At 42.2% G+C, this 26,521-nt stretch overlaps 1 protein-coding gene across 5 annotated transcripts in view; it reads right to left on the bottom strand.

Annotated features, from left to right (window-relative positions):
• Positions 1 to 21,162, bottom strand: part of Atp13a4 (ATPase 13A4) — a 126,818-nt gene extending 105,656 nt beyond the window's left edge. For 3 of the 5 annotated variants that reach the window (XM_037209806.1, XM_037209805.1, XM_037209808.1), the window contains exon 1: positions 16,991 to 17,368. In XM_037209806.1, the coding sequence (XP_037065701.1) occupies positions 16,991 to 17,053 (63 nt within the window). In that variant the 5' untranslated portion in view covers positions 17,054 to 17,368. Of the gene's footprint in view, positions 1 to 16,990; positions 17,369 to 21,012 lie in introns of those variants that run through there. The other 2 variants (XM_037209804.1, XM_028890076.2) reach the window with 2 other exon arrangements.
• Positions 21,163 to 26,521: the final 5,359 nt, after the last annotated feature.

Here is a 26,521-nt window from a genome sequence, read left to right as displayed (position 1 = left end):
TTGGTTTACCTGTTGTTTATTGTCTAACAGACAATTTCGTATTTACTAATTTGTATTTCCGTTAGACTGCTCAGCCGCAGAAAACAGTATCCAGTACCTCCATTTTCTCATGGCGGACCACATGCTCACTATCTTCAGCTAAAGTGCTCCGTGTCGGATGGACTAGTCTAAGTCACTCCGAGAATAGGCATGCGACTCCAGTATGGCTTTCTCCAGGCCACAGTACTGAGTGTGAAGAGATGAAGAGCAAAAGTGCATCAGATCCCTTGACAAGGAATGAGTGTTTGAGTAAGACTGGAAAGAGGACATTTCTTTTTCCTACTGGATTGATACCGGGATATACAACACTAGAGTTCTCAGAGAAACCCCTGAGGAGTGAGAGAATAAACCAGTATGGTAGGTCTATCCATTAAGAAAACAGAAAGCCAGCATGGATGACACCTTCTCTGCTCCAGGGTTAATATGTGCCTGAAAATGGTACTACATGTGGACCTTCTGACTGAGCTAACAAACTAACTTTGTTTTGCCTGAAACAGTGTGTCTTCAAGCTTTTCAAACCCGCCCCTCACACACACACACACACACACAAAAAAAAAAAACCCTAAGTATAAAAAGTATACTAAAAGCTAGACATTTAACCATGGGGTAAAGCTAAAGGCTGGAAACAGAAATCATCTTAGAGCCTGAACTTATGCAGACCTTGTGCACGCTGCCAAGGCCACTATGAGTTCACATGTTGTAACTGCCCTATTATATCCAGAAAACATTATTTCAGTGGAGTCATCTACCACCTCTGGCTCCTAACTTCTCTCAGCCTTTTCTTTACCAATGATCCCTGAGCCTTGGGAACAAGGATTGTGATATTGAAGTCCCATTTAGGGTTGAACAGTTCACAGTCTCTTATCCTCTGCATATTGGCCAGTGGTGGGTCTCTGAGTTAATCATCATCTACTAACAAAAAGGAGCTCCTCTGATAAGGGTTGAAAGATGCGCTAAATAATGGGTATCGCAAAAGTCATTAGGAGTCAATTTAATGCTATATTCATTTAACAGAACAATCGTAATAAGTTCTTCCCTAAGGGTCATAACCTATCTAACCAGTCTCTTGGTCCCTGATAACAGTGCCCAGCATGGGTTACATCTTATGGAGCAGACAGTAAATATAGTTAGAAAGTGTAGTTACTCCCATAGCAATTATACCACTATTATACAAGTGGTCAGGTTTAGCCAGGTCTTTCCTTATTGAGTTTCACAGGATTCACAGCTGGGTGATATTGATTACTTTCCTCCTCCAGTAATGTGCATAGCACCTTCCAGCTCTATGAAAGCTAGCCAGTAGGGATGAAACAACCCAGTCAGTACCAGCTTGATTTTTCCATGTTCTATGACTTGAGTATATGGTGTATTTAACAATAGGGTCTTACCATCAAGTTCTGGAGAAAAACCAAGAGTAATTAATTCCCTGGAAATCTAATAAAATTCTGTACTGAATCCATCAGGACCCAAGATTGTTTTAGTTGGGAGATTTTTAATTGCTGCTTCTATCTCAGAGGTTATTACGGGTCTATTTAGACTATTAACTATATCATGTGTATGTCAAAAATCATCTACTTAGTTTAGATTTTCCAATGTGGTGGAATACAGATTTTTTAAATATCTTTATGAGACTGATTTTTTTTCAGGTTTGTTGTAATATCTCCCTTTCCTATCTAATTTTGTTAATGGGACCCTCTTTTTCTTTTGGTTGATTTAGCTAAAGGTTTGTCAGCCATTTTAATCTTTTCAAAGAACCAATTCTTCATTTCTGTGATTATTTGTAGTTTTAATTTCTTTCATTAAGTTCATTTTGATTATCTCGTCCTGTCTACCTTCTGGAGGTGCTGTTTATTCTTGGCTTTCTAAAACATTCAAATGTTTTATTAATTTGAGAACTCTCAACATTTTTCTGAAGGCACTTAGTGCTATAAACTGTCTCCTTGGGGCTGCCTTCAATATGTCCTACAGATTTGGGCATATTGTGTTTTTATTTTCACTAATCTCTAGGAATTGTTAAATCTCCTTTGTGATTTCATTCTTGACCAAATAGTTACTCATTGGTGTGTTGTTTGTTTCCATGAGTTTGTGTAGCTTCTGTACTTTCTATTGCTGTTGGCAGCCTGCTTTATTCCACTGCGGTCAGGGAGAACACATGTTACTTCCACTGTCTTATATTTATTGAGATTTTCTTTGTGCCCTAATATGTTGTCAAGTTCAGAGAAAATCTTATGGCTTCTGAGAAAAATTTATATTAGTTGGCATTTAGATGGACTATTTTATAGATCATTGTTAAGTCCATTTTATTTATGATGCCATTTAACTCCAATGTTTTTCTGTTGAGTTTTTATCTGGATAATCTGTCTCTTGGTGACAGTGGGACACTGATATCACCTACTATTAATGTGTTGAAGTTAATCTGTGTTTTTAGGTTAAATATTCCTTGTTTTATGAAATTGGATCACCCTGTGTTTGGGAGACTTTTAGAATTGCAGTGTCCTCTTGGCAGATTTTTCCTTTGATGAATATGGCATGTTCCTCCTGTCTCTTCTGATTAGTTTTGGGTTGAAGTTTATGTTGTCAGATATTTAAAAGCTATGCCTGCTAGTTTCTTGGTTCCGTATTCATGGAACAGCTTTTCCCAATCTTTTACTCCATGGTGTATACTATCATGATGGTGAGGTATGTTTTTCAGAGGCAGCAAAAAGATGGGTCCTGTTCTCTAACTCTCTCTGTTACTACTCAGTGTCTCTTTAAGGGATAATTGAGACTATTAAAATTAAGAACTACTTTGAACAATGTTTATTAATTCCTAACATTGGGTAGAGGTGGTGGTGTTTCCTTAGACCTCTTTTGATGAACGGTTCTAAAACTGTTCATTTATTATTCCCTGTGCCCTCTTGGGGGTGTTGAACTTTCTCTTCAGACTGGAACAATCGTATTAATATCCTCCATAGATTTGACTTGGTGGACATAAATCCCTTAAATGTTGTTGTCATGGAAAGTTTTTCTTTCTCCTTTAAGTATGGTTGATAGTTTTGGTGGCTATAGTGGTCTTGGCTGGCATCTGTGGTCTTTCAGAACTTGTCTGAAATCAGTCTGAATCCCTTAGGGTTTCAAGATCTCCTTTGAAAAGTCATGTAATTTTGATGGGCGTGACTTTAAATGTGATTTGATCTTTCTCTCTTACAGTTTTCAATATCCTTTCTTGTTCTGTACATTTATTATTTTGATTATTATATGTGTGGGAGGCTGGCTCCCACTTTTTCCCAGGGTACTCTTGAGGAGAGAGGGGTAAGAAATATTTAAATAGAAAGATAGTATGGAGAAGACAGACAGAAACACAGAATAGCTTCAGGAGGACATGGATCAACATCTACCAGCCCCTTCGTCTCTTCTAAAGGGCTTTTTATAGGAATGCCAAGGGGTGGAACAAAAGACCTCTCCCAGTACAGCCAAGTGTAGACCCTTCCAAACACCTGGTAACCATGCACATGGTCAAGCCATCTCCTAAAGCAGCCCTGCTGTGTAAAGCAAGCTCAGATCTCACTAGGAAACCCTTGTGGACCCCCACATATATGGCATGGGAAGTTTCTCTTCTGGGCCCGTTATTTTGGTGTCCTTGATACCTCTCACACCTGGACAGGCATCTCTTTCGTTAGATTTGGAGAATCTTCTTCTACACTATTGATGAAAATTCTCTCTGAACCTTTTACCTGAATTTCTTCTCCTTCTTTATACCTATTATTCATAGAGTTGGTCTTTTTATAATGTAGATCTCCTGCATTGTCTCCTCATGGGTTCTCCTAGATTCATGTTTTCTTTGACTGGTTGATTTAATTCCTCTACTTCTCTTCTAGCCCTGGTGATTGAGTTCCTCTACTTCTCTTCAAGCCCTGGTGATTGGTCCCTCTACTTTTCTTCAAACTCTGGTGATTGAGTTCCTCTACTTCTCTTCAAGCCCTAATGATTGAGTCCCTCTACTTCTCTTCAAGCCCTAATGATTGAGTTCCTCTACTTCTCTTCAAGCCCTGACAATTGATCCCTCTACTTCTCTTCAAGTCCTGATCATTGATTCCTCTACTTTTCTTCAAACTCTGGTGATTGAGTTCCTCTACTTCTCTTCAAGCCCTAATGATTGAGTTCCTCTACTTCTCTTCAAGCCCTGATGATTGATCCCTCTACTTCTCTTCAAACCCTGGTGATTGAGTTCCTCTACTTCTCTTCAAGCCCTGGTGATTGGTCCCTCTACTTTTCTTCAAACTCTGGTGATTGAGTTCCTCTACTTCTCTTCAAGCCCTGATGATTGAGTTCCTCTACTTATCTTCAAGCCTGATGAGTGAGTTCCTCTACTTATCTTCAAGCCTGATGATTGAGTTCCTCTACTTCTCTTCAAACCCTGATGATTGAGTTCCTCTACTTCTCTTCAAGCCCTGGTGATTGAGTTCCTCTACTTCTCTTCAAGCCTGATGATTGAGTTCCTCTACTTCTCTTCAAGCCTGATGATTGAGTTCCTCTACTTCTCTTCAAACCCTGATGATTGAGTTCCTCTACTTCTCTTCAAGCCCTGATGATTGAGTTCCTCTACTTCTCTTCAGGTCCTGATCATTGATTCCTCTACTTCTCTTCAAACCCTGATGATTGAGTTCCTCTACTTCTCTTCAAGCCCTGATGATTGAGTTCCTCTACTTCTCTTCAAACCCTGATGATTGAGTTCCTCTACTTCTCTTCAAGTCCTGATGATTGAGTTCCTCTACTTCTCTTCAAGTCCTGATGATTGAGTTCCTCTACTTCTCTTCAAGCCCTGATGATTGAGTTCCTCTACTTCTCTTCAAGCCCTGGTGATTGAGTTCCTCTACTTCTCTTCAAGTCCTGATGATTGATCCCTCTTTCATTTGATCCCTTCTACTGGTAAAGCTTTCCACTGAGATTTTTCTTTGAGTTATGAATTTTAGTTTCAAATTTTAATCTAGTTTGGCTTTTCTTCAGAAGTTCTATCTCTGTATAACATCCTATCTTCATGTCTTGAATTGTCTGTTTTTAATTCCATTCAACTGTTTTTATTTCAGCATTTATTCATATCCTCTAAAGTTCCTTGAGCATACTTATAATTGTTATTGTGAAATCACTGTCTTATGTATCATCTAAGTTGTTTTTCTCAGGAAACTTAACTATGGAGTACTAATTTTAAGAGGAGACATATTGTCTTGGTTATTATATCGATTGTGCTTTGGTGATAAGAAAACAGATTATTTTTAATTTGACTTAAATTCTTATTTAAAAAAAACTTATACCAGTTGCACACCCAGGACTAGGACACATAAGAAAAGGAACGTAGAAAATCATGATGCCAAGAGTAAGCAACACTGACTAGCTTTGCCAAGCTAACCTCCTACACTTTCTTTGATAGCCACTGTTCCCAAACTGGTTAGAAATGACTATGACAAACAGTTTACCTGAACCATGGTTTATCTAGTCTTCAACCAGTCTCCCATAAAGACTTTTCTTTTAAATTTAGAACACTGCACAGAATATAGCGTTTGTCATAGCCACCAGAAGGAAAAAAAGAAAGAAAGATATCCCACAGTCATATACTTTCTTGAATCAACCCAACGGCTAAAACTTCAAGTCAATCAAGTGAACCAACTTCCAAGAAAAGACAAACACTAGAGCTGAAGACATGACTCAGCAGTTGAGAGCACTTGTTGCTCTTGCAGAGGACCCAGTTTCTGCTCCCAGCACCCACATGGCAGCTCACAAGCATCTATACCTGGAAGTCCAGAGAATCTGACATCCTCTTCTGGTTTCCATGGGCACTGCATAGATGTGGTGCCCAGATATACATGGTGACAAAACACCCATACTTATACAATAAAAATAAATAAATATCTTAAAAAGAGACAGAGCAAAATGATGCTTTCTTCTTTTACAGATCATGGGAGAGAAGGTGATGGCTACCATATAAACAGATAAAAAGAAATCAGCTAAAATGTGAATAAGTGCATGAAGGTCAAATATGGGCTAGAAAAAGTTTGTAATATCTAAATTATTTTAAGCCCTACCTGTTCATAGGTACTAAGAATTCCTCCCCACATGTACCACCCTGTGTTCATGGGAAAGACAGATGATTGGAATGGAAAGGACATAACACAGTTGTCTCCTTGGCAGCACAGGTGTGAAGAAGGTGACTAATGGCTCCAGCAGATGGGCACAAAGTCCTTCTCACGTCTCTGGTTCTTTCTGTATAGTGACTTGAGCTTCTGAAACAAACAGTAAGTGACAAAGATCAATTACATCCAAGGAGGAAATTCTCCCAGGAAAAAAGCAAAACTCCATTAATACTAGAAGAAAGGTAGAAGAAAAGACACTCTACTGCTTACTATCTACTACTACCACCTGTCTACTGCTTACTATCTACTACTACAACTATCTATGAATGGTTAGAGAAGGTGAAGGGAAGGAACCTACTGATCCAAAATAGCAGGCTCTCCATGACACAGGACAACACCGGGATAGCCAGGAGGAGCCCCAGTGACAACCCACTGTCAGTGGCACAGCAGAAGCCAGAGACCTCCAGCCAGGCTAATGACTCGTGGCGATGAACACTTGCAAGTAAAGATGAATGAACTAAAGGGTGAAATGTGACTCAATGGGCCACACGAGAGCTTCCAGGACAAGATTCCTCTCTCTTTTTGTTTGTTTTGTTTTGTTTTGTTTTGCTTGTTTGTTTTTTTGTTTTTCTTTTAAATTTGGTTTTGTTTGGGGAGGGGAGTTGCAAGGGCAGAGGGCGGGCGCAAGGGGTTGGGGAGGTGAGTGGGCTCGAAATGCATGATGTGAACTCGACAAGGAATCAATAAAACTGAAATATCTCATTACCAAAAAAGAAAGGAAGAAAGGAGAGTGGTGGTGGAGGTCCGTGATCAGAACATTCCAGAGACGGTGACGGCAAGATTGCAAGTTTGAAGCTAAACTGGGCTACAGAGGGAGATCAAGATACAGACGGAAGGAAAGAGAGAAGGGGCGAGAAGGAAGAGGGGGAGGGGAGTGAGGATGGACGAACCAGATGTGGTGGCATGCACGTGTAGCCCCCAATACTTGGGATGTTGAAGTGGAAGTATTATTTAAGCCCTGGAAATCCAGGTGAACCTGGACAACACAACAAATCCCCATAGGATGAAAGAAAGAAGGAAGGAGGGGGAGGGAAAGTGAGGAAATGGGACAGAGAGAAGGGGAGAAGAGAGGAGGACAGGGGAAGGGAGGACGGGGAAGGGAGATGAGAGGAGAAGAGAGGAGAGGAGGGGAGGGGAGGGGTGTCCTAGAGACCCCCCCAAAGCAATATAGGCTATTGTCATTATTCCTGGTTGTCCAAATAGAATTTGGCAGTGAGACCCCATTGCTGAAGACACTGCACACACTGGTCATAGGCCTTGGAAAAAATCAAGGAGTTAGCATTGGCCGGCAAGCATTCTCCCGCCTAGGTATGTGTTATGTGCGCTATGGGAGTGGAGATGTCGTCAAAGTCTTACCCAGGCATGAGCACTTTGAACTGTAACAATTACCAAAATTGCAAAATACACCCATGGGTGAAATAATGGCATGTTATGAGGATAACCAACCACTTCATGATTAGATGTAAGTCCTGTTCCACAAGAGGAAACATATGCCTGGCACTGTAAATATGGCCCAGAATCCATGGTTAAGGAGCTCACAAACCCAGGGGTGAGCCTTCTACTATTAGTTTGCTGAGTGGGCCTAGCATCAAACTGCTCTCTGAATTCATATCTCTGTACCCATAAATTAGTACGGCTTTCAGACCTCATCAGAGCAGTTTCTTTGAGAGGCTGATGGTGATTCCCTCAGAAATTCATAACCAGGACAGGGAATACGTGTCAGCCGAGTGCTCAGCCCCAAATGGGACATCTATACAGCACCCTTTCCACAGGGCACAGAGACCATTACAGAAGAGGAGCAAAAAGACTGTAAGAACCAGAGGTCATGGAGGACCAGAGCAAAGCAGCGTCTTCTGAACTTAATAGGACCGCTGTGTACATAAGCTCACAGCAGCTATGGTTGCCTGAATAAGACTTGGCATAAGATCAAGCCAGTCAATGTTTTAGCAGGAGTGGGAAGGAGTTCATGACCCCTACCTCTAACTGAGACGCTGTGGGGAGTTTATGGCTTCTGGGACAGGGAGAGCCTGTTCTCTTTAAGAGTGTGATCCTCGGAGGTTGACCACACTCTAATGATGATCCTACACCCAGGAAGATGTGGGCAGCACACATTAGTTGGTGGGTTATTTTTTTCCTCTAAAAAGAACATGAATTTGGGGGGTAGGGAGGAGGAGGTAAATCTGGGAGGGATTAAGGAAGGAGATATGGGTGAATATAATCAAAATACATTATATGAAATTCTCAAAAAAAAAATAGCCTTTTGGTGATAGCCTCCCTACTAGACCAGGCCTGTCCCAGAGGAGAGGAGTGTCCTCTACAAAGTCCCCTTTCATCCTTCTCCAGAGAAGAAGACAAGGAAACACTACAAAAAAAAGCCCCTGGTACAGAGCCTCAATTCCTACTTTATGGATATGAAATGCACAAAATATTATAAAATCATTGTATGCAAGTGTGTGTGTGTGTGTGTGTGTGTGTGTGTGTGTGTGTCCATGGTTGTTAGCCATGGACACACAGTAGCCTGTGTGTTGGCTGCTCTTCTGTCCTCTGCCAGCCTACAGGAAGAAAAGCACGGTTAACAGAAGGATGCTCCTCCAGGAGGAGGAAGCATTGAAAGCATCTTGATTCAAGATGCATGGAAAATGATCCCAATAAACACATTTTAGATATTAAAATATTTTAAATGGGCTATAAAAGCCAACCATCTTTTTTTTTTCCAGACAGGGTTCCTCTGTGTAGCTTTGTGCCTTTCCTGGAACTCACTCTGTAGCTCAGGCTGGCCTCGAACTCACAGAGATCCACCTGCCTCTGCCTCTGAGTGCTGGGATTAAAGTCCTGCACCACCACCACCCAGCAAAAACCAACCATCTTTTATTTAAAAGAAGATATGAGTAACTATTTGTGTCTATATGTTTCAAACTATCTATGCAAACTTAAATTCTTGAGTACTTTTGGAGATGGCCTCCAGTCCTGGACAGTTCATCATTCACACTGTTATCCATCTACTGATTTTGAGAATAAAGTACCCAAAACCTTGCAGCCTGGCTCTGTCCCAAAGCTGAATTCCAGAGATGATAAACTGATGACAGTCTCAGCCAGGACCCCATGTGTACCCACCAAGATCAGAGAATGTTCGAGATACATAGCTGTGGAAAGCATGCAGGACACCTAGCTTCCTATCTGTTCTTTTTCTGGGGGAACATCCAGGCCATGGCTGTGCTCGTTGTCCAGAAGACCGGCCTTAGGCAGATAGCAGGGCTAAGGAGGCTGCGTCCTCATCAGCCTTTCATCTCTCACTATGTGATGGTTTGGACAGTTTGCCAAGGTTTATATGATGAGCCTTCAGAAAGAGTTGTAGGTCATTAAGTGGGTTGTCCTACTTCAGCTAATCTTCACAGAGCCTTGAAGCCAAAACCCATGGGCATATTTCCTCTAGACACATTACCGAGTCACTGGCTCCTCAGGTCACACCTCTGCCTTCTTCTTTGGGCCTTGACATCTTGTAAGTTCGAGTGCTGGTTAATTGTTAACTGACTCTTGACCCCCTCATCTGAGTAGCCCACAGAGCACTTGTAAATTCCTAGTTCCCATTGAGTACACTATCTTCAGGTGTGTCTTCCTCTCCTTATTTAGAAAAACTCACACTTCTAGGTGTGGCAATACACGCCTGTAGTTCAAGCACTTGAGAGTCTGAGGCAGGAAGGTCATAAGTTCAAAGTCATCCAGGCTACATAGCCAGACTCTGTCTCAAAAAATAAATAAATAAATTGAAGATACACACACACACACACACACACACACACACACACACACACACATGAAAAATACTAAATCCACATCACCTTGAAGGAATCAACAGCATCAAACTTTCTTTAAACTACACAGTGATTTCATGTACCTCTTTAAATTCTTAAACACGGGGGTGGGAGAGAACCTTAAGATATCATCTGCATTGAGCCCTAGTTCAAATGAGTAAGGTGTTTATTATCTCTGCCTTGTAAGGCAAAGTCAAAGAGAGGTGAGCATAATTTGTTTCGTGGTTATAAAAATAAATACCGTCAGAGCCAACACTTCAATGCTGGCCTCCAGCTTCCTGGGGTGTTTATTCTAATATGCTCAGCTCTTTTTTACTGCTAACAAGTAAAACAGTGCATCTAGAACTGTGAGAACCCAGTGGACAGCAAACCACTGTCTAAGGCAAGGACTTAAGCCGTTACTTACCGTTCACTTAGCCAAATGAATCCAGGCATGTCACTTAACAGTGCCATACCTCAGTTTTCCTATTAATAAAAAAGAGATGATAGATCTTGCATAGTGAGACTTAGAAGATTAAGTCAATTACTTTGTGTATATTCTTAGTCTATACTTGGCCCAAATCAGCATCAAAATTCACTGTTTACTATAACCATCTGCAATCCCATCACATCCTCTCAGGGAAGGACACTCTTAGCCATCTGTAGTTAGTGCCATTTCCCTCACTGTCTCTTTCTTAGATTACAGTCTGTGAATGACGAATTCCTTCTCATTCTGACTCCTAAATGCTGTCAAATCCTTTTTATACCCATCATCCTCTCTGAAAACACGTTAGTTTAGTTTTGATCCTCTTGCCTAGACTATTTCAAACATTTCTTCATTGACTTGTTCTTTCTCCAGCCAACTTTGTTCACCCCATGATAACCCTCCATATCACCCCTAGTGGCAAATATTCTGTGGGTTCCACATTGTATCAATCAGGCCAGCACCCAACCATTCTAATTAAGTCTAACTCCACCATTGTGACTTCTAATTCAGTAGGTCCGGAATGGAGTCTAAGAACGTACTATCATATAGTCCCCATCATGGGCCCAGTAGTTGTTTCATGGACCAGTGCTTGGGGAAGGAAAATAATTGGACTGTCTTACAAAGCCCTACATGGTCTTACCCACCCATTGGAGGAAACGGCATGCCACCTTTCTCCCTAAGGTTTGCTGTCACCAAATTTCTCCCTAGTCCTCATTCCCTCAGATATGTGTCCACAACTCCATGAGGACGCCGTTTGCAGCACAGGCTCGTTGTATTTATACCCTGTGGTCACAAAGGATCCTGCACTGAAAATGACCCGGCGCTTGGTGTAATGCACTGCTATCACCCAGAAGCTCTTCATAATTGTTGGAAACCAGCCACTTCATTTTCATTTTGCTCTAGGCCTGCGAATTATGTGCTTGGCCTTGTCCACTCAACTATGAGCTTCTTGGAGGCAGAAGCTGTTTATTATTCACTCACGATCTTCCTGGTGAGCCCAGAGGACTCTTGGTACTGACCAGAGGTTGCTTAAATATCTGTTGAGCTCATACAGGAATGGATGAAAGGATATAATAAGGTATCACAGAAAGATAGTGTGGTATGGCTAATTAACTCTGAAGAATAAGCTGTTTATACTTGGGAAAGGGGAAAGCTAATTGACAAACATGGGATTATTGACCGGTTCAAAGAAATAACAAACTTTCTAGCTTTGTTTTTTAGTTACTCAAGGCAGTTCTCTGTCTGAGTCCTGTTGCCTCCCCGTTTCTCAGAGTGGAAAGCTGCAGGTTAATGGGGCTGGCGATTACGCCGTCCAGTGCCACGCTCTTCGTGCCGGGGACTGTGCTGTGGGAAGGGAAGGGGAAGGCCATGGGAAGGTGACTTGAGCAGGATCCCTGCTCTCCAGAAGTTATTAAAATCCCACTCCTCACAAGTTTCTACCAAAGATGAGTTCGCTCCATGGGAGTTCTGCAGCGATGAATTGAGAATAAAGACATGAGACTTGGCCAGTGGCCCAGCTCCCTGAACATTTCAACTGACAAAATGTCTCAGCCTGAACACAATTCCTCCACTATGCAATCTGTGGGCCCACTAGTTAACATTGGCAAGCATCTCAGAGGTGCTCATGAAGCATAATAAGTAAGCGGCCGTGAAGTCGGAGGGGGAGCGCCTTCTGCTCCGGGGTGTTAGAGAAGAAACACAAACGTCAGCTATCAGGGCGAGCCAAAGAATTGGTGAGGACCAACAGCCCCAACTCACAGGTGATGGCACAGTGGGATTGCCAGTGTGGCTCAGCCCACATACCACCCACTACCTCTCTAGGCGACTTGCAAGACTCGCATCTGGCCAGGCACTCAGAAATGACCCGGACGTTGAAAAGGAGTCTCCTGCATTTCCATATTCATTAGTTTTAGTTTCCCATACTTATCATAATAACTGCGTGAAATATTTGCCAGCATACCACCAAACACATTGTCCTTGTGAGTGCCTTTTCCCTTTCCCATACACACCCTCGGACATCACCCCCCACTTGTTTGCAGCGAGCATCATGTTGAAAGCAAAACAAAACAATCCCATTCTCTTAGCTAAAAATGCATACATTTAAGGTTAAATGTTTAATGCAGTACTAGTAACATTAGTAACAAAAACAAGAGGTCCTAAGTGAAAAACATAAATGCCAGTTACCATGTTTAACCTCGTCAGGGAAATGCAAAACTAATGCAACCATCAAATATCATTTTCCTAGCGTAGATGAGCCAAAAATTAAAAAGTAATAGTGGAGGATGGAGTGGAGGAGAGAAGGAATATCCATAAAAAGAGATTGCTGCTCTGAGTATAAATTTCACACCACTGCTTTTAGGGAGAAATGGGGTATTGTGTGTCAGTCAAAAATTAGTCTGTGCATCGACTTTAGGCTACAATGTTATCTCTGAGCATTTGTTCTCAGGAAATAATCTGAACAATGTCCAAAAATGCCCAAGGTTGTCCATTACAGCCAGTGCAAAATTAGGACTAAGAAGTAAGCATCATGAGATATGGGGTACTAATCATATAAACACAAGTTAAACACAGTAGTGGCTATGCAGTGCCGAGTCAAAAGGAGAATAGTGCATCATACATCTTTAGCTGTAACAAAAAGAGGTAGCCTTCAAAAGGGAGTACAGATCCCATTCTTTGTTTAAAAATGCATATTTGTATGCCGGGAGGTGGTGGCGCATGCCTTTGATCCCAGCACTCGGGAGGCAGAGCCAGGAGGATCTCTGTGAGTTCGAGGCCACCCTGGTCTACAGAGCGAGATCCAGGACAGGCACCAAAACTACACAAAGAAACCCTGTCTCCAAAAAAAAAAAAAAAAGAGTGCATATTTGTAAGGATTTGTATACATTCATTAAAGATAGATTGTGATTGGTTTTACTTTATTTGGGCATCATATGAATAGGAGAAACAATAGGTAATACCCAAATTGTATCTGGATGCATGTGACAGGGAGGAAGGAACTAATGAGAAAACAGTATGCTCAGCAATGTGCTGGCGGGGTCAGGATGGAAGGCCTACTGCAGTTATGCACAGAATTCTGTAGCATAAATGCTATTAACATTGTTCATTTCAGTGCACCAACACACTGTCACAGGATGTACAGTTACACAGTAGCCCACTACCTGGCATTTCAAAATACAAGAGCATGTGTACAGAATTAGAAGAATATCAATAATATTAAAATGTACTACAATCATTAGATGATATGGTTTGAGGAATGCATTATATAAGCCTGAAAGAAAGTCACCAACATGGCAATATTAATCGTGTTCAGATGTAAACTAATGGATCATATCTTCTTGTTCTTCAGACCCAAGTTATCTCAATAGTTTCACAACAAACATACATCACCTTTATAATCAGAAAAACAGCCAAGTGTTTCTTCCTTTACTTGCTAAGAACCTAGGAGCAACATCAGGGGACATCATGTTTCCATGTCTTGCTAGAATAAAACATTTCTCCAGGAAGAGTGATTTCATTAACGCGATCAATGGTTGGACCAGATCAACCTTATCATTGTCAGTCATGTGTGAGGAAATGGACAGTAATACTTCCACATCATTTCCAAAGAGAAATGCACAACACTGGAATTCGTGGGGGCATGAACTCCCGGGAAGTCTGATACTCTCACTTCTCAAAAAGGAACCATCCCTCAACGAGCCCTACAATACAGGTATAAAGGAACAACAACCTCTCCATTTATGAGTGATCTCAACAGAAAACAGAAACGTATGTTTATTTGGTCATTAATAGAAAAGGTGGCTTTATTGCCGTGGAGTGGTGTTCATTCAGCTGGCTAATTGTATAGATAGGAGTCACTCCTACCTTTTTGTAAACAGTAACAGCTCATGAGTCCCCAAAATCGTTCCTTCTCAAAACATTTCCACATGGATGCTCTCAGCTACTCCTCCTAAGAACCCTGTGAGACAGGTAGGGTAAAAAGGACCACTCCTGTTTTTATAGGTAAGGAAACTGGGGCTTGAGCAGGCGAATGTCTAGTCCAAGGCCAGGGTGTGCCCTCTAGATGTCTTTCTGAGGCCTTTTGAGAAGTGCCTTGTTAAAGAGCCTTGCTGAGGGCACTTTCCTGTCCTCCAACAGGGTCTTCTGTCTTTTAGGGTTTCATTTTCACTTGGCAATATTGCCTTCAGGTCACCTACAATTGCTCTTTAGTTCCCACTTCTCTCATTTTGGACTGAAAGATAATTCTATCTATTCTCAGCCTATGAATGTTCACATTCTTCTTTTATATGAGAGATAAACTCCAGATTGTTAGTTTTCCTTGAAATTTGAGGGATTACAATTGGAAATGTCCACACTCATGGCATTTACAAACAATCTGTCAACAGTTTTGTGTCTCACATTTTTAGACAGTCTTGGCATTCTAAACGGGATTAGCCTACAAGTCAGAGGAGACAAATCAACTCAGCAAATACAAAGTCTATAAAACGACATAGCTTAGGAGATCTGAGATCAGCCATTCTCCTTACCCTTGCTTTATTAGGAAGAGCAATATGTTCTATTTGGAGGCAGTGTCCCCAGCAAAATCTGAAAAGGTATCCATGGACTGTGTGCAGATCCAGAGACACAGAACTACCAACTTCAGCTAGTCTGTGTGATGCTCCAGCTCTTGGACTTACTGGCTGAGGCAATCTTAGGCAAATTTTTTGTACATTGCTCTCCCCATTGGCCTCGCAGTGTCATGGCCATGGAAATACTTTGTATGCCAGAACCCAGAATAAAAATATGTGAGATAGATAGATAGATAGATAGATAGATAGATAGATAGATAGATAGATAGATGATAAATGATGGACAACCTTTGAAGTTTACTGTTGTAAGTGAGGAACAGTGTGCTGAGAAAAATGATTCAGCACTAGACAGGTGGCCAGGTTTCTGCAGTCGGAACAGGACAAGGAGCTGGGTGCATACTAATGCTGCACCTCTGCTGAGCCTACTGTCCAAAACACTGCTGACCAAAACACACAGCAGCCCTTACCCAGCCAAGGCACTCATCTGGGCTTCCAGCTGCATACAAAGCCGGGCTGACCCCCCCCCCCCATGCCATTGGCAGTGCTGTGACAAAAACCGACTAGTAACCAAATTGCTCCAGCTGAAGCATTTGTTAGGAGGGGTTAGCCTTCAAGAACAGAGGTGATCCATAATGGTATTTCAAAGACAAAGTGTGGTCAAGATGAGGAAAGAGGAGAAAAATGGGCGCGTTTACAAATGAGCAAGGAGGAGGGCATAGAAGAAGTCCCTGCCTTCTGGTCAGAGTGCTCAGAATGAGGAAAAGGACTCAACTTCAATCTCTCAAGGAAATGCTTGGGAGGGGAAAGGCGCATAAGCCAAGATTAAGCCAGGAAGTCATTTCTGGTGACATGTGGGTAGGGCCTTGAAAGCAACTGTTACTTGATAGTTAAGTCTGAAAGAAGTAAAGGCATGATTACGAAAGCCAACTGAATTAAGGTGCCCTTTATTTCTTTATAATTTTTTTCAGCTTTGATAGATGGGATCTGTTCCAGAATGTCCAAAAAAAAAAAAAAAATGTTGTTGCTATAGAAACAGGTAAGCAGATTAAACTTGAAAGACCAGTTTTAGAACAAAGAATTTAATAGTCAGGACTCAAGCAATTAACCAAGAAAACATTTTAAGTAAATATCTTTCGGGTTTGTTATTTGTATATTAATTCCAGGAAGATAAAACGCTATTATAGAGTGAGAGCATCACATTTTCACATTTTAATTGCATCATTACCGGCATAAAAGGCTATGCTTACACAATTAGCAAAAAGACCTTATTAAACAGAAGTGCACATCTCTAACTCTCTCTTGATTACATTGTAATTGAGAAATATCACTGTAAATTCAACAAGAACAGAATCGTCTTTGATATTCTTACAGTTCCCAAGTTTCAGGAGCACTTCTAAAACAGTGAACTACACAAAGTTTTCTGTAACCAATCTCTACAGCAGTAAGTTTTTTGAAGTAGAATGAAATGTGTGTAGGCTGATCATGGTTAATATTAATGCTTTATACCTTCCCTGCTGAACAGCAAGACTGTGAGAAAAGAAAGGGGTCAAAGACCCAGCAGCGAGCTGCCTTGCCTTTGGGGTGCAGTTCTTTCCTTTCAGGGAATACCCTGGTCCTCACTTTGGGGACCTGATGAAATGGGAGTTCTGGACAGAACTTTCCACACAGATGGAGACTCGGAAATGAATAATCAAGCAGCCCGGTGTTCCTCTCCCCTTCGGTTTTACTTCAAATGAAAACAATCTTGATAAAAAATGAACACAATATGTTCATTCTATCAAATTCGTGCCGCCAGAAGTTACATTATGGGACAGGGAGATTGCTTGACTCTGTAATTCCTGAATCAACATACAGTGACGTGTGTGAGTGTGTTCACGTGTGTACATGTGCAAAGCTAGGGAAGGGGGACTGGGAGAAGGGGACAGAGTGTGGCTGGAAACTTACCATCTCGTTCTCGTCTCCTTCGTTGAGCAAAGCATGCTGCCCCTTCTCAAGGTGGTCCCCCATGGAAACGCACTCCGCTCCTGTTCCTCGACCCTTGCTTGCTTCCAGGACCAACTCCAGAGCCACCTCCAGGTCGCTGAATGAAAGAGTTAATGATCCTCCAGGTTAAAAACTCCTTCTTGAGCACACACCTTCTTTCAGCAAATGACAGTCCTTAGCAAAGTGGACTCCTCCCCCGGGCACTTGGTGCCAGGAGGAATTTCTGGCTGTTCCCTGCTCCTACATTCTCTCAAGTCTCCGAGGAAGCCACTCCCATGTCGATCTTTTTGTACCCAACTTACAGGGAAAAAACTCATTGCCTGCCCACAGCCTGCCAGCCTAAGGCATCTGACTGCAAATCCAGCCAGACAATGCGGAGTTGGCAGGACCCTCAGGAGAAGCCGGCTCAAGAACTCCCAGGTCGCTGCTTTATTCCCAGAAACTAAAGAACTGGGGTGTGGGGAGGCTAACAGCGCTGGGTTTCCATTTGCTTCGTTCAGATCCCTAATCCAGAGGTTTTCAGGACCGTTCCCATTCGCTATGCTTACAAATAGTACAGATTATTCATAATCCACCTCAATAGATACTTATAATTGCATTTCCCTTTTGCACACACCAACATAAATATTCTACTTAATGTGTGTATAGAACTAGGCTTGCTTTCTTGAAAAGCATGTAGTAAAGGCGAAAAAGTACAATCAACTATTCTAGGCAATCCTTTTTAGCTCAAATGTTTGTGGTAAGCGCTGAAAGACATCCAGGAACAAAATATTCAAGTGGCCAAACAAAAAATTGGGGGGAGGTATTTGCTTTTTGTTTCTTTGATTTTTTTTAAATTTTATGCATACAGATGTTTTGCCTGCATATATATGTCTATGTACCAGGTGTATGCCTGGGGCGATCCCCTAGAACTGTAGCTACAGGGGGTTGCGAGCCACTCTGTGTGGGTTGGGAATCGAACCCAGGTCCTCTGGAAAAGCGGCAAGTACTCTTGACCACTGAGCAGTGTCTCTACCCCACCCCCCATTCATTTTTTATTTATACACAAGTTACGCAAAAAAATTTGTTTCCGCATAGAAGCATAAAATGACCAAGTCACATTTGTTATCCTCAGGCCAACGTAGAGATTCAAATAGATAAATAAGTATGCTAGGAGGTAGGTAGGTTCTTACTCTGCGAGCTGGAACATAAGTTGGAGATAACTGTAGAGAGTCCCGGTGTGTGGAGAGAAACATAGAAAGGTGCATCTCTGAGCCCGTCTTCCCGTGTGACCTTTGACCTACAAGAACTGACTTTGATAACCCGGAAATGGCAGGCTTGCTGAGGGAAGGGAACGGTGACCTGTGAAAGGGTACTGACAGCACTGACCAAGCATCCTTGCTGTTTTTAGACTAGATGTTCATTTTTAGCATCCGTTGGTAGGTAGCACAGTGGTTAGTGACATGCACTTCAAAGTTGGAGGACTTGGCCTCAAATTTGGGTCTTACCAAGTAGCAGCTTTGCTGCCTTGGGATTTAGCAAGCTACATAAACTCCATCAACCTCTATTTGCTTGCATGTAAAGTAAAAATAATGACACTAGAATCTCCCTCATGTAGCTTTGTTTTTGAGAAATAGGGCCTGGGAAGATGTTCAGTAAAGGGTGGTTTCTGTGTCCACACACTGTCCCTTCCAGATGGCACTGATCTCTCCAATTTGACAATGGTAACTCTTAGAGATTGAGATACAGGTGTGTAAGAAAGGAGACACACACACACACATACAGAGAGACAGAGAGAGCTCTTGAACAAATAATAAAGCATAAGATAAATGTAAAAAAAATAAAAGCAAGCTAAGAAAATTCATTGTAACAGTAATATTGTATATAAATATTTGAGTGTATGTAGGTATAGGGTATAGTTCTTGGAATTAATAAGTATTATTTAACCAAATAATAAAAGTAAAATTAGTATCTTATCATATGGAGACAGAGGAGGGATAGATGGGGGAGGTAGAGAGAAAACAGGGGGAGGAGGAGGGAATTGGAGGACAGGAGGGAGGGGAAACTGCCATCGAAGTGTAAAATAAATGAAAAAAAATTAATTAATAAAAAAACAAAAAAATCACAATGTAAACATAGTTTCTTTTTGGAGATAAAGAAGACAGTCTAGAATTAGTAATGGTGCATCTTTGTAAACAGCCCACAATTCACTGGTTTGTATTTCATCAAGCAACCATTTAGAACATTGAGCAAAGGAAATAATAAAACAAAAAGATTTCCAAGTGCATCTCAACTTCTGCAAACTGGTAGGGTAAGTGGCAGAGCTAATGGGCAGGTGTGGGATGTGTTTAATTCTCCCCCGGGGAACTGGCAGTACTAGGATTGTTTCGTTCCGACCAGAACCCTGTATCCACTTGGCAACTTACCAGTTGTGATGCTAAGTGCGTAAGTGCGTAACTGACGGGGGCCACAGGAGAAGCTGCTTGCACTCTCACCCCGACAAACGAATTCTCTTAACAATATCTAAGACGATTGTGAGGAGAAAGTTAAATCCCTACAATCACTAAAAAGATTTGGAGTGGAAAAAAAAAATCAATATGCATCAAAACTCACGGCCCAAAGAACTGAGAACTCTGCAGTAGTGCAATGTTTCCTTCAGGCCTCTCGAAAGTGCCAGTGTTACAAATCTAAGTTGTACACGTGCCTGCAAGTTCGTGGGCACCCTGGCCTTCGCTTGGTCCTGCTCAGCTACACACAGGGACCCAGAGACAGAGCAGATTCAGTAGGGAAGCACATTTAGCATGCGCGCACTTCCGTGGAGAGGTTACTATTCTAAGCATTCTGTACACTACGCACCGTGGTTGATACTGTGCTGGTCACGCTCACTCAGCAGATGAGGAAACCTCTGTGCAGAAAATAAGTAACGTGTGTACATGAAAGCAATTATCAGGTGACAAGATGGGCACTTGAAGTCAACAAAAATGATGCAGCTCTCTCAATCCATGTCCTCGTTACTAAGACAGCACCGTTTCTATAGGTTTGTTTAGCACACCCGAAGTGCTCAGCAAGAATGAGTGTTGGGCTTTCATGACTGGTAGAGGTTCTCTGTGGAGGGAGCATTTGAGAAAGAACTATAAAGCGGACAGGAAATTATTTAGTAGATGCAGACATAGGGTCCAGGGCAGGGAGAGAGGCCATGGGAAAGAGCCCCTTGAAGAAAGGAATCCATGGCACAGAGAAACACGGAATCTTTGTTCTGAGTCACTTTCTCCTCCTTCACTGCCCTTAGACAAGGTGTAAGGGGAGCATGATGGGACAAGAAGCACAGATAAAGCCATCCCGTGCAGGATTTTGAATACCAGGCCTGGGTCTGGACTTACCACAGTGAACAATGGTGACATCATAAATATGTACAGTCTGTTCTGTCAGCCTGTGTTGTAGGAGTGGCTACAATTGCTTATGCTGAAGCAACCGGGTCCTAATACGGAATGTTTGCACAACCTGTGCCTGAGGAAGAATAAAGCTTCTTCCAGACCATCCGGATGAGGCCCATCGTTTTGTATAACTCATATCGCTATTTGTCCTTACATATGTGGAGGGGGAAATGACCTTCAATAATGAAATCTCCTGTGGAAGCAAGGCCAACACCAAAATCCCAAATCGTATACAAGACTCCTAAGAGACGGAGGAAACTCAGGGAAGGAGAGAGGACTGGGAAGGCTTTGTGAAGGGATGGAGTTAATAGGATGCTGTCCTGAATAAAATGAGATGGTTAGCAAAGAGACTGTTGACCAGGGAGGCCGAGAGCAAGTCTGCCAAGCCCATTCTAGAAACGAGGAGTTGTACGCTGGCATCGATCACTGGGATCTGGGGAGGCTGTCCAGGAGGGAAGGTTGTTTGCACCATTCACTGATTCTCCCTCAGCACTTAGTTCTTCTCAAATACTCTGTGCCAAGTAAGACAGAAAAACGCCAAGAGAAAAGCAAGGAAAAGTAATTAGCTACCTCTCCGCCGATCTGGTATCTCTTGCCTGGCCTTCCTTTATCCCAGGAGCAGTCTTCAACCTCTGGAAGCCTGTAATAGCTGTTAAGTAGGGATAATGGTAGCACTGGTTTCTCTGCCAGCTCGTGAGGATGCTGATATTTCACTTGCCTGACCCATTTAGATGGTGTGAAGATGAGTCCAGTCATGTTTCGTCATATGTTAATTTCCGTCTTTCCTCTGAGAACCTCACAGAGGATTACAACATTCCTCCTTGCAACACCTCTGTGAGGCAGGGTGGTGAGTAATATATATTATTGCCCCCGTTTGAAAGCCGTAGGAACTGAGTCAGAAAGAGGTCACAGGAGCTGTTCAAGGTCACGCGTCCTCAGCATGCTCTAGAACTAGAAAGAGGCGCATCGGTTCTGTTCGGTCATCGCTGGCGTTAAGCTGGCTCAGGCTTCCTCCTCAGTCCTCATTGCCCAAATCGAACATTTGTAAAGCTTCCCAACATGATCCAAATTCAAAGGTTCATTGTTATTAATTATCCTAATCCACACTAATATATACTTGATACACAATACTGTAACACGCAAAGATGAGACATCCCAGGGAGGAATTACCTGCCTCAAGGTGGTGGTGTGAAGTTTAATTGAATTAATTAATGTTTGTAAAACATTTAGCAGCACTAGGATTAAAGGGTCTAATACAAAAAAACAAGGCCTCCCCATTAATTACAAAAGAAAAGAGCAAGCTAATGGCTCTGTTTCTAGAAGACTCGCTCTCAACCATCTGGGCTCAGGGTTCAGTTCTAACCTTCATGACAGCTTAGGGTGGCTTGTGCTGTATTCACAAAAGCTGTTATTTAAAAGAAAAAAAAAATGAAAATAAAAAAGCTGTTTTCTGGAGGTAAGAAAGTTCCCTTCTGTGAAGATTACCTTGATGGGCGACTGTTAGGACAATTAACTCCAGGTCGTTAAACACAGTCTTTAAAAACAGGAACCAAGACTTGGTCTTTCCAAAGAATCGCCATGATGGCGGTGTATTTAATTTTGAAAACTTTTGAAAATCTGAATATGCAAAGCAAAACAGGTTAGAAAGTGACTAGTAAAAATCAGAAGCCATTACAACTTGCTTGGGCCTCCTCAGTGCTCAGGTGAAGAAAGACCTATAAAAAGACTGGAAAATGACTGGTCATGCTACCTGCAAGAACCAAGTCACACGTAAAGACTAGCACTTTCTATAATGTGTTTCACCCACAGCTACCTTGCTACTCAGTTGTTTGTTTGTTTGTTTGTTTGTTTGTTTTTTAAGGGACTAGCATAAGAGTATTTGGGGGGGATCTTTTTTTTGAATATTTAAAAGAGGTTTGTATTCGCAAGGCAGGGATTTAAGTAGAATATTCCAGAACTGAACAATGAGTATGGTCATGGCAATATTGTCAAATCCTGGGCCAATTCCAATTATTTGTGTAACATGCAGAGGGCTTAGAACCCCTAGGTTAAACATGTCTAGCTGATGAGCCAAGGAAACTGAGGCATAAATGACAAAGTTCAACCCACCAGGCAGTTGAAGCATGTGGTAGTCTTTTGCTAACTGCTTGGTAACAAAAGCAAGTGACCGTTGACAAAGGAGGAGTAAAGAGGTTGAAGTGTAGCCAATACAGGAATGGGCCAGGCCATACTTGGAAACACACACAGAAGTTGACTCCGTAGCCTCCGTCCACTAGAGGCTAAACTCTGATGAGAAACCTTTGGCCTAGGGCAGGGCTCCAATTTGGAGTGGTAGTCCACCCAGAGAAATGTGAGTGTCCTCTCCTAGGAAGGGTCTGGGTTTGAGGCAGGCTGTCAGGCAGGGCCTGAGGAACAGTAGTTCTCACAAGGAACCTTAGGTTTGGGATGTGTGAAGCCAGAGCCTGGATAACAGAGCATAGCCTCCTGTCAGACAGGCGGGCACTGTGACTAGGAAGTCTGACTGGGTTCAGTTCCTCTGCTGCGAGTCTGGAGTGACCAGGAAAGAGAATGGAACAAGCGAACAAGCAAGCCATGAAGAGGCCTCACTCGGAAACGAAGAATAAGCACATGCTGGGGATGGAAATAAAGCAAGGCTGAGGGTGCCCTGGGTCTCTGTGTTGGCTGTCTTTCCAAAAGTCCACTTCAGGGTGCTGGCTGCTCTTTTCCATGTCGTCATCAAGTGAGGTGATGTCAGAAGGGATTCCAAGTAGATAAATCCATGATATTTTAAGGAGAGAGGACTTAAATCACCAACGAACACAATTTGGTTTTCATTTCTACATGGCACGCCTTTCTATGTCCTAAGCAAATCGATAATGGGAGATGTCATTTCCAAACCAGGGGAAGGGAAAGCGAACCGTGGTGGTCACACCTTCCCCCAGTTAGTGTGGCATCAAAGGAGAGCTGTCCTCAAGCCCTGCATCAACTCTGACAAAGCATCTCAACTAAAAAGGTCATTTAAGGAGGCTGGAGAAATGCTGCCACTGTTAAAAGTATTTCCTGCTCTTCCACAGGACCAAGTTTGGTTTCTAGACCTTGGGTGTGAGGTGAAGTGGTCTCACAACTGTCAGTTACTCCAGCTCTAGGGATCCTAAACCCTCTTCTTGCCTTCATGGCACTAGCACAAACATGGTACATTACACACACACACACACACACACACACACACACACACACACACACACACACAAATAAATAATTAAGCATTAATGATATGCAGGTAACTTTGAAATGTGCTTCCAAGGCCAAGTGCAACTTTAAAGCAACAACTCAGCTCCCAACGACCTCCTTTCTGTTAGAAGCATCTGTGGCTGCCACTGACTGGGCACATCCCCGCCTGCAATCCCCTTTCCTACCTGAATCTGCCAGAGTGAACCCGTGCTTCTCCACCCCTGGAACGGAGCCAACTTCTCCTCATCCCCAACCAGTCTCTCTGGCACAGGGAGTCTTGTTATAGGCAGGTCACACGGTCTGTTGTTTGTTCTGCCTTTTTTTTTTTTTTTTACCTTATTCATCCCACAGGAGACAGCAGAAAAAAGTTCTTTACTGGTGGGGTGTGTCAATGACCCTAAGGCTTTAGGAGATCCTGCATCTGGTTTTTGTAAAAGCGGTAAACACATCTTGGTGTGTGATGTGGTGCATATAAAAAGGTTTAGACAAAAGAGTCTTTGGACTCGGGGTTGGAGTCAATGTTCCCTGTTCTCTCTGCCATTCATCTCCCAAAGCTTTCCTACACTGAAACCAAGTCTACCCTAAGAATCAGGCATCTTATGACAGAGCTGCCATTCCGTGCCTATGGAAAATTTGGCAAGATACTTGATTAACCTAAACTTTAATTTTCTAACCTATGAAATAAGATAATACTATGACAGTATCCTGTGGGATTATTGTGAGGATAAATAAAATAATATAAACATGTCCTGTGCAATGTCTAATCCTGTAGAATTATTGTGAGGACACAAAAAATAACATAAACCTGCCCAGTGAAATGTCCAATAGTTTATAATGACATTTTGAAGAAAACTTGGTAATCGAAGCTGAGACTTTTATCCTGCTCTAGAAGTATACATATAATTTATCCTGAGCAAGAATAAGCATCATAACATCTTACTTCAAAATATACTTCAGAACCAAAGCAGCAAAAAAACAAACTTGTGGACCCACGAAATAGGCAAGCTAGAAATAAGCCCATGCAGCTACAGTCATCAATACGAAAGCACCAAAAATGTGTGTCGCAACAAAGATAGACTGTTTAACTAGTAGTGCCAAGAAAACTAAATACTCACACACAAAAAAAAAAATCTAAAACAGAACCCTATCACTCACCCTTCTCAAAAATCAACTCAAAATGAATGATAGACCTTAGTGTAATCTCTAAACTTGGAAACCACTGGCAGGGAAAGTGTGGTGGAAACACTTCAAGATCTGGGCATGCAGTAGTTCCCAAATAGGGCTCCAATAGCTCAGAAGCATAGCAAGCCTTAACTGATGGGATTCCCTTGTTTTAAACACTTCTGCAAAACCAAACACATAATCAGCAAAGTGGAGAGACACCTACAACAAATCTTGGCCAGATATTCATCTTATTAGGAATTTGTATTTAAAATATGTAAAGAACTCAAAACTTAAACAAGTGAGCAAATAAATGAGTCAATGAGGGAGCATTTGAAGTGAACAGACCCTTTAGATGTTTTTTAATGTACGTGTCTGTGTCTGTGTCTGTGTCTGTGTGTGTGTGTGTGTGTGTGTGTGTGTGTGTGTGTGTGTGTAAGTCAGAGGACACTCTCTGAGAGTTTTTACCTCCTGTAGTGTGGATCCCTCAAACACTCTCCACCTTACTTTTTTTTTTAAAGATTTATTTATTTATTTAGTGTACATTGGGGTTTTGCCTGCATGTGTGTCTGTGTGAGGGTGTCAGATTCCCTGAAACTGGAGTTACAGGCAGTTGTGAGCCACCATGTGGGTGCTGGAAATTAAACTCAGGTCCTTTGGAAGAGCAGCCAGTGCTCTTAACAACTGAGCCATCTCTTTAGCCCTTTAAGGTTAGGGTTTTGGTTTTTTTTTGGGGGGGGTTGTTTTGTTTTTTGTCTTTTTGTTTGTTTGTTTTTTCGAGAGAGGGTTTCTCTGAGTAGCTTTGCGCCTTTCCTGGATCTCACTCTGTAGACCAGGCTGGCCTCGAACTCACAGAGATCCACCTGCCTATGCCTCCCAAGTGCTGGGATTAAAGGCGTGTGCCACCACCGCCCTCCAGCTTACTTTTTTGAGACAGAGTCTCTCACTGAACCTAAATTGGCTGGCTGGCTTGATGGATGGATGAGGGGAAGGATGGATGAGAGGATGGGGGTGGATGGGGGATGGGAGAATGGCTAGTAAGCTCTAGGGATCCATGTGACTCTCCCTCCCCAACTCTGGTATTTCAGACATTCATGACTATACACAGTTTTTTTATTCATATTCAGTTTTTGTTCAGTTTTTTAATTCATTTTTCTCTACAAATATTTCCCCCTTTGCTGTGGGATAATCCTCTTGCACACTGTAAAGATTTGTCACTCAGATTGGTTTAATAAAACACTGATTGGCCAGTAGTAGCCAGGCAGGAAGTACAGGCAGCATAACCAAACTAAGGATGATGGGAAGGAGAAGGGTGGAGTCAGGGGTTGCCAGCAAGACGCAGAGGGAGCAGGAGATGAACGTGCAATGCTAATAAAGGTACTGCCATGTGGCAGAGCATAAATAAGGAATATGGGTTAACTTAAGTATGAGTTAAGTTAGCTTGGTAATAAGCCTGAGCTGTTGGCCGAGCATTTATAGTCCATATTCAGCCTCTGTGTAGTAATTTGGGAAGCTGCAGTCTTTGGGAACTGGCAGGTGGGAGAGAAATGTTCACTTACACCCATTATTTGTTCAAAAATCTTCAGACAAGCCATTTTGATAGACATATGCATACGTATGCTCTTCTCTACTCCATTCTAGTAACTTTTGTTATTATTTGGTAGTTCTGAGATAGATCTAAGGCAAG

The sequence above is a fragment of the Peromyscus leucopus genome, chromosome 12, assembly GCF_004664715.2.
Source record: "Peromyscus leucopus breed LL Stock chromosome 12, UCI_PerLeu_2.1, whole genome shotgun sequence".
In the NCBI taxonomy this organism is placed as follows: Eukaryota; Metazoa; Chordata; class Mammalia; order Rodentia; family Cricetidae; genus Peromyscus; species Peromyscus leucopus.
Note: the sequence above shows the minus strand (reverse complement) of the source record. Positions and strands in the feature narration are given on the sequence as shown.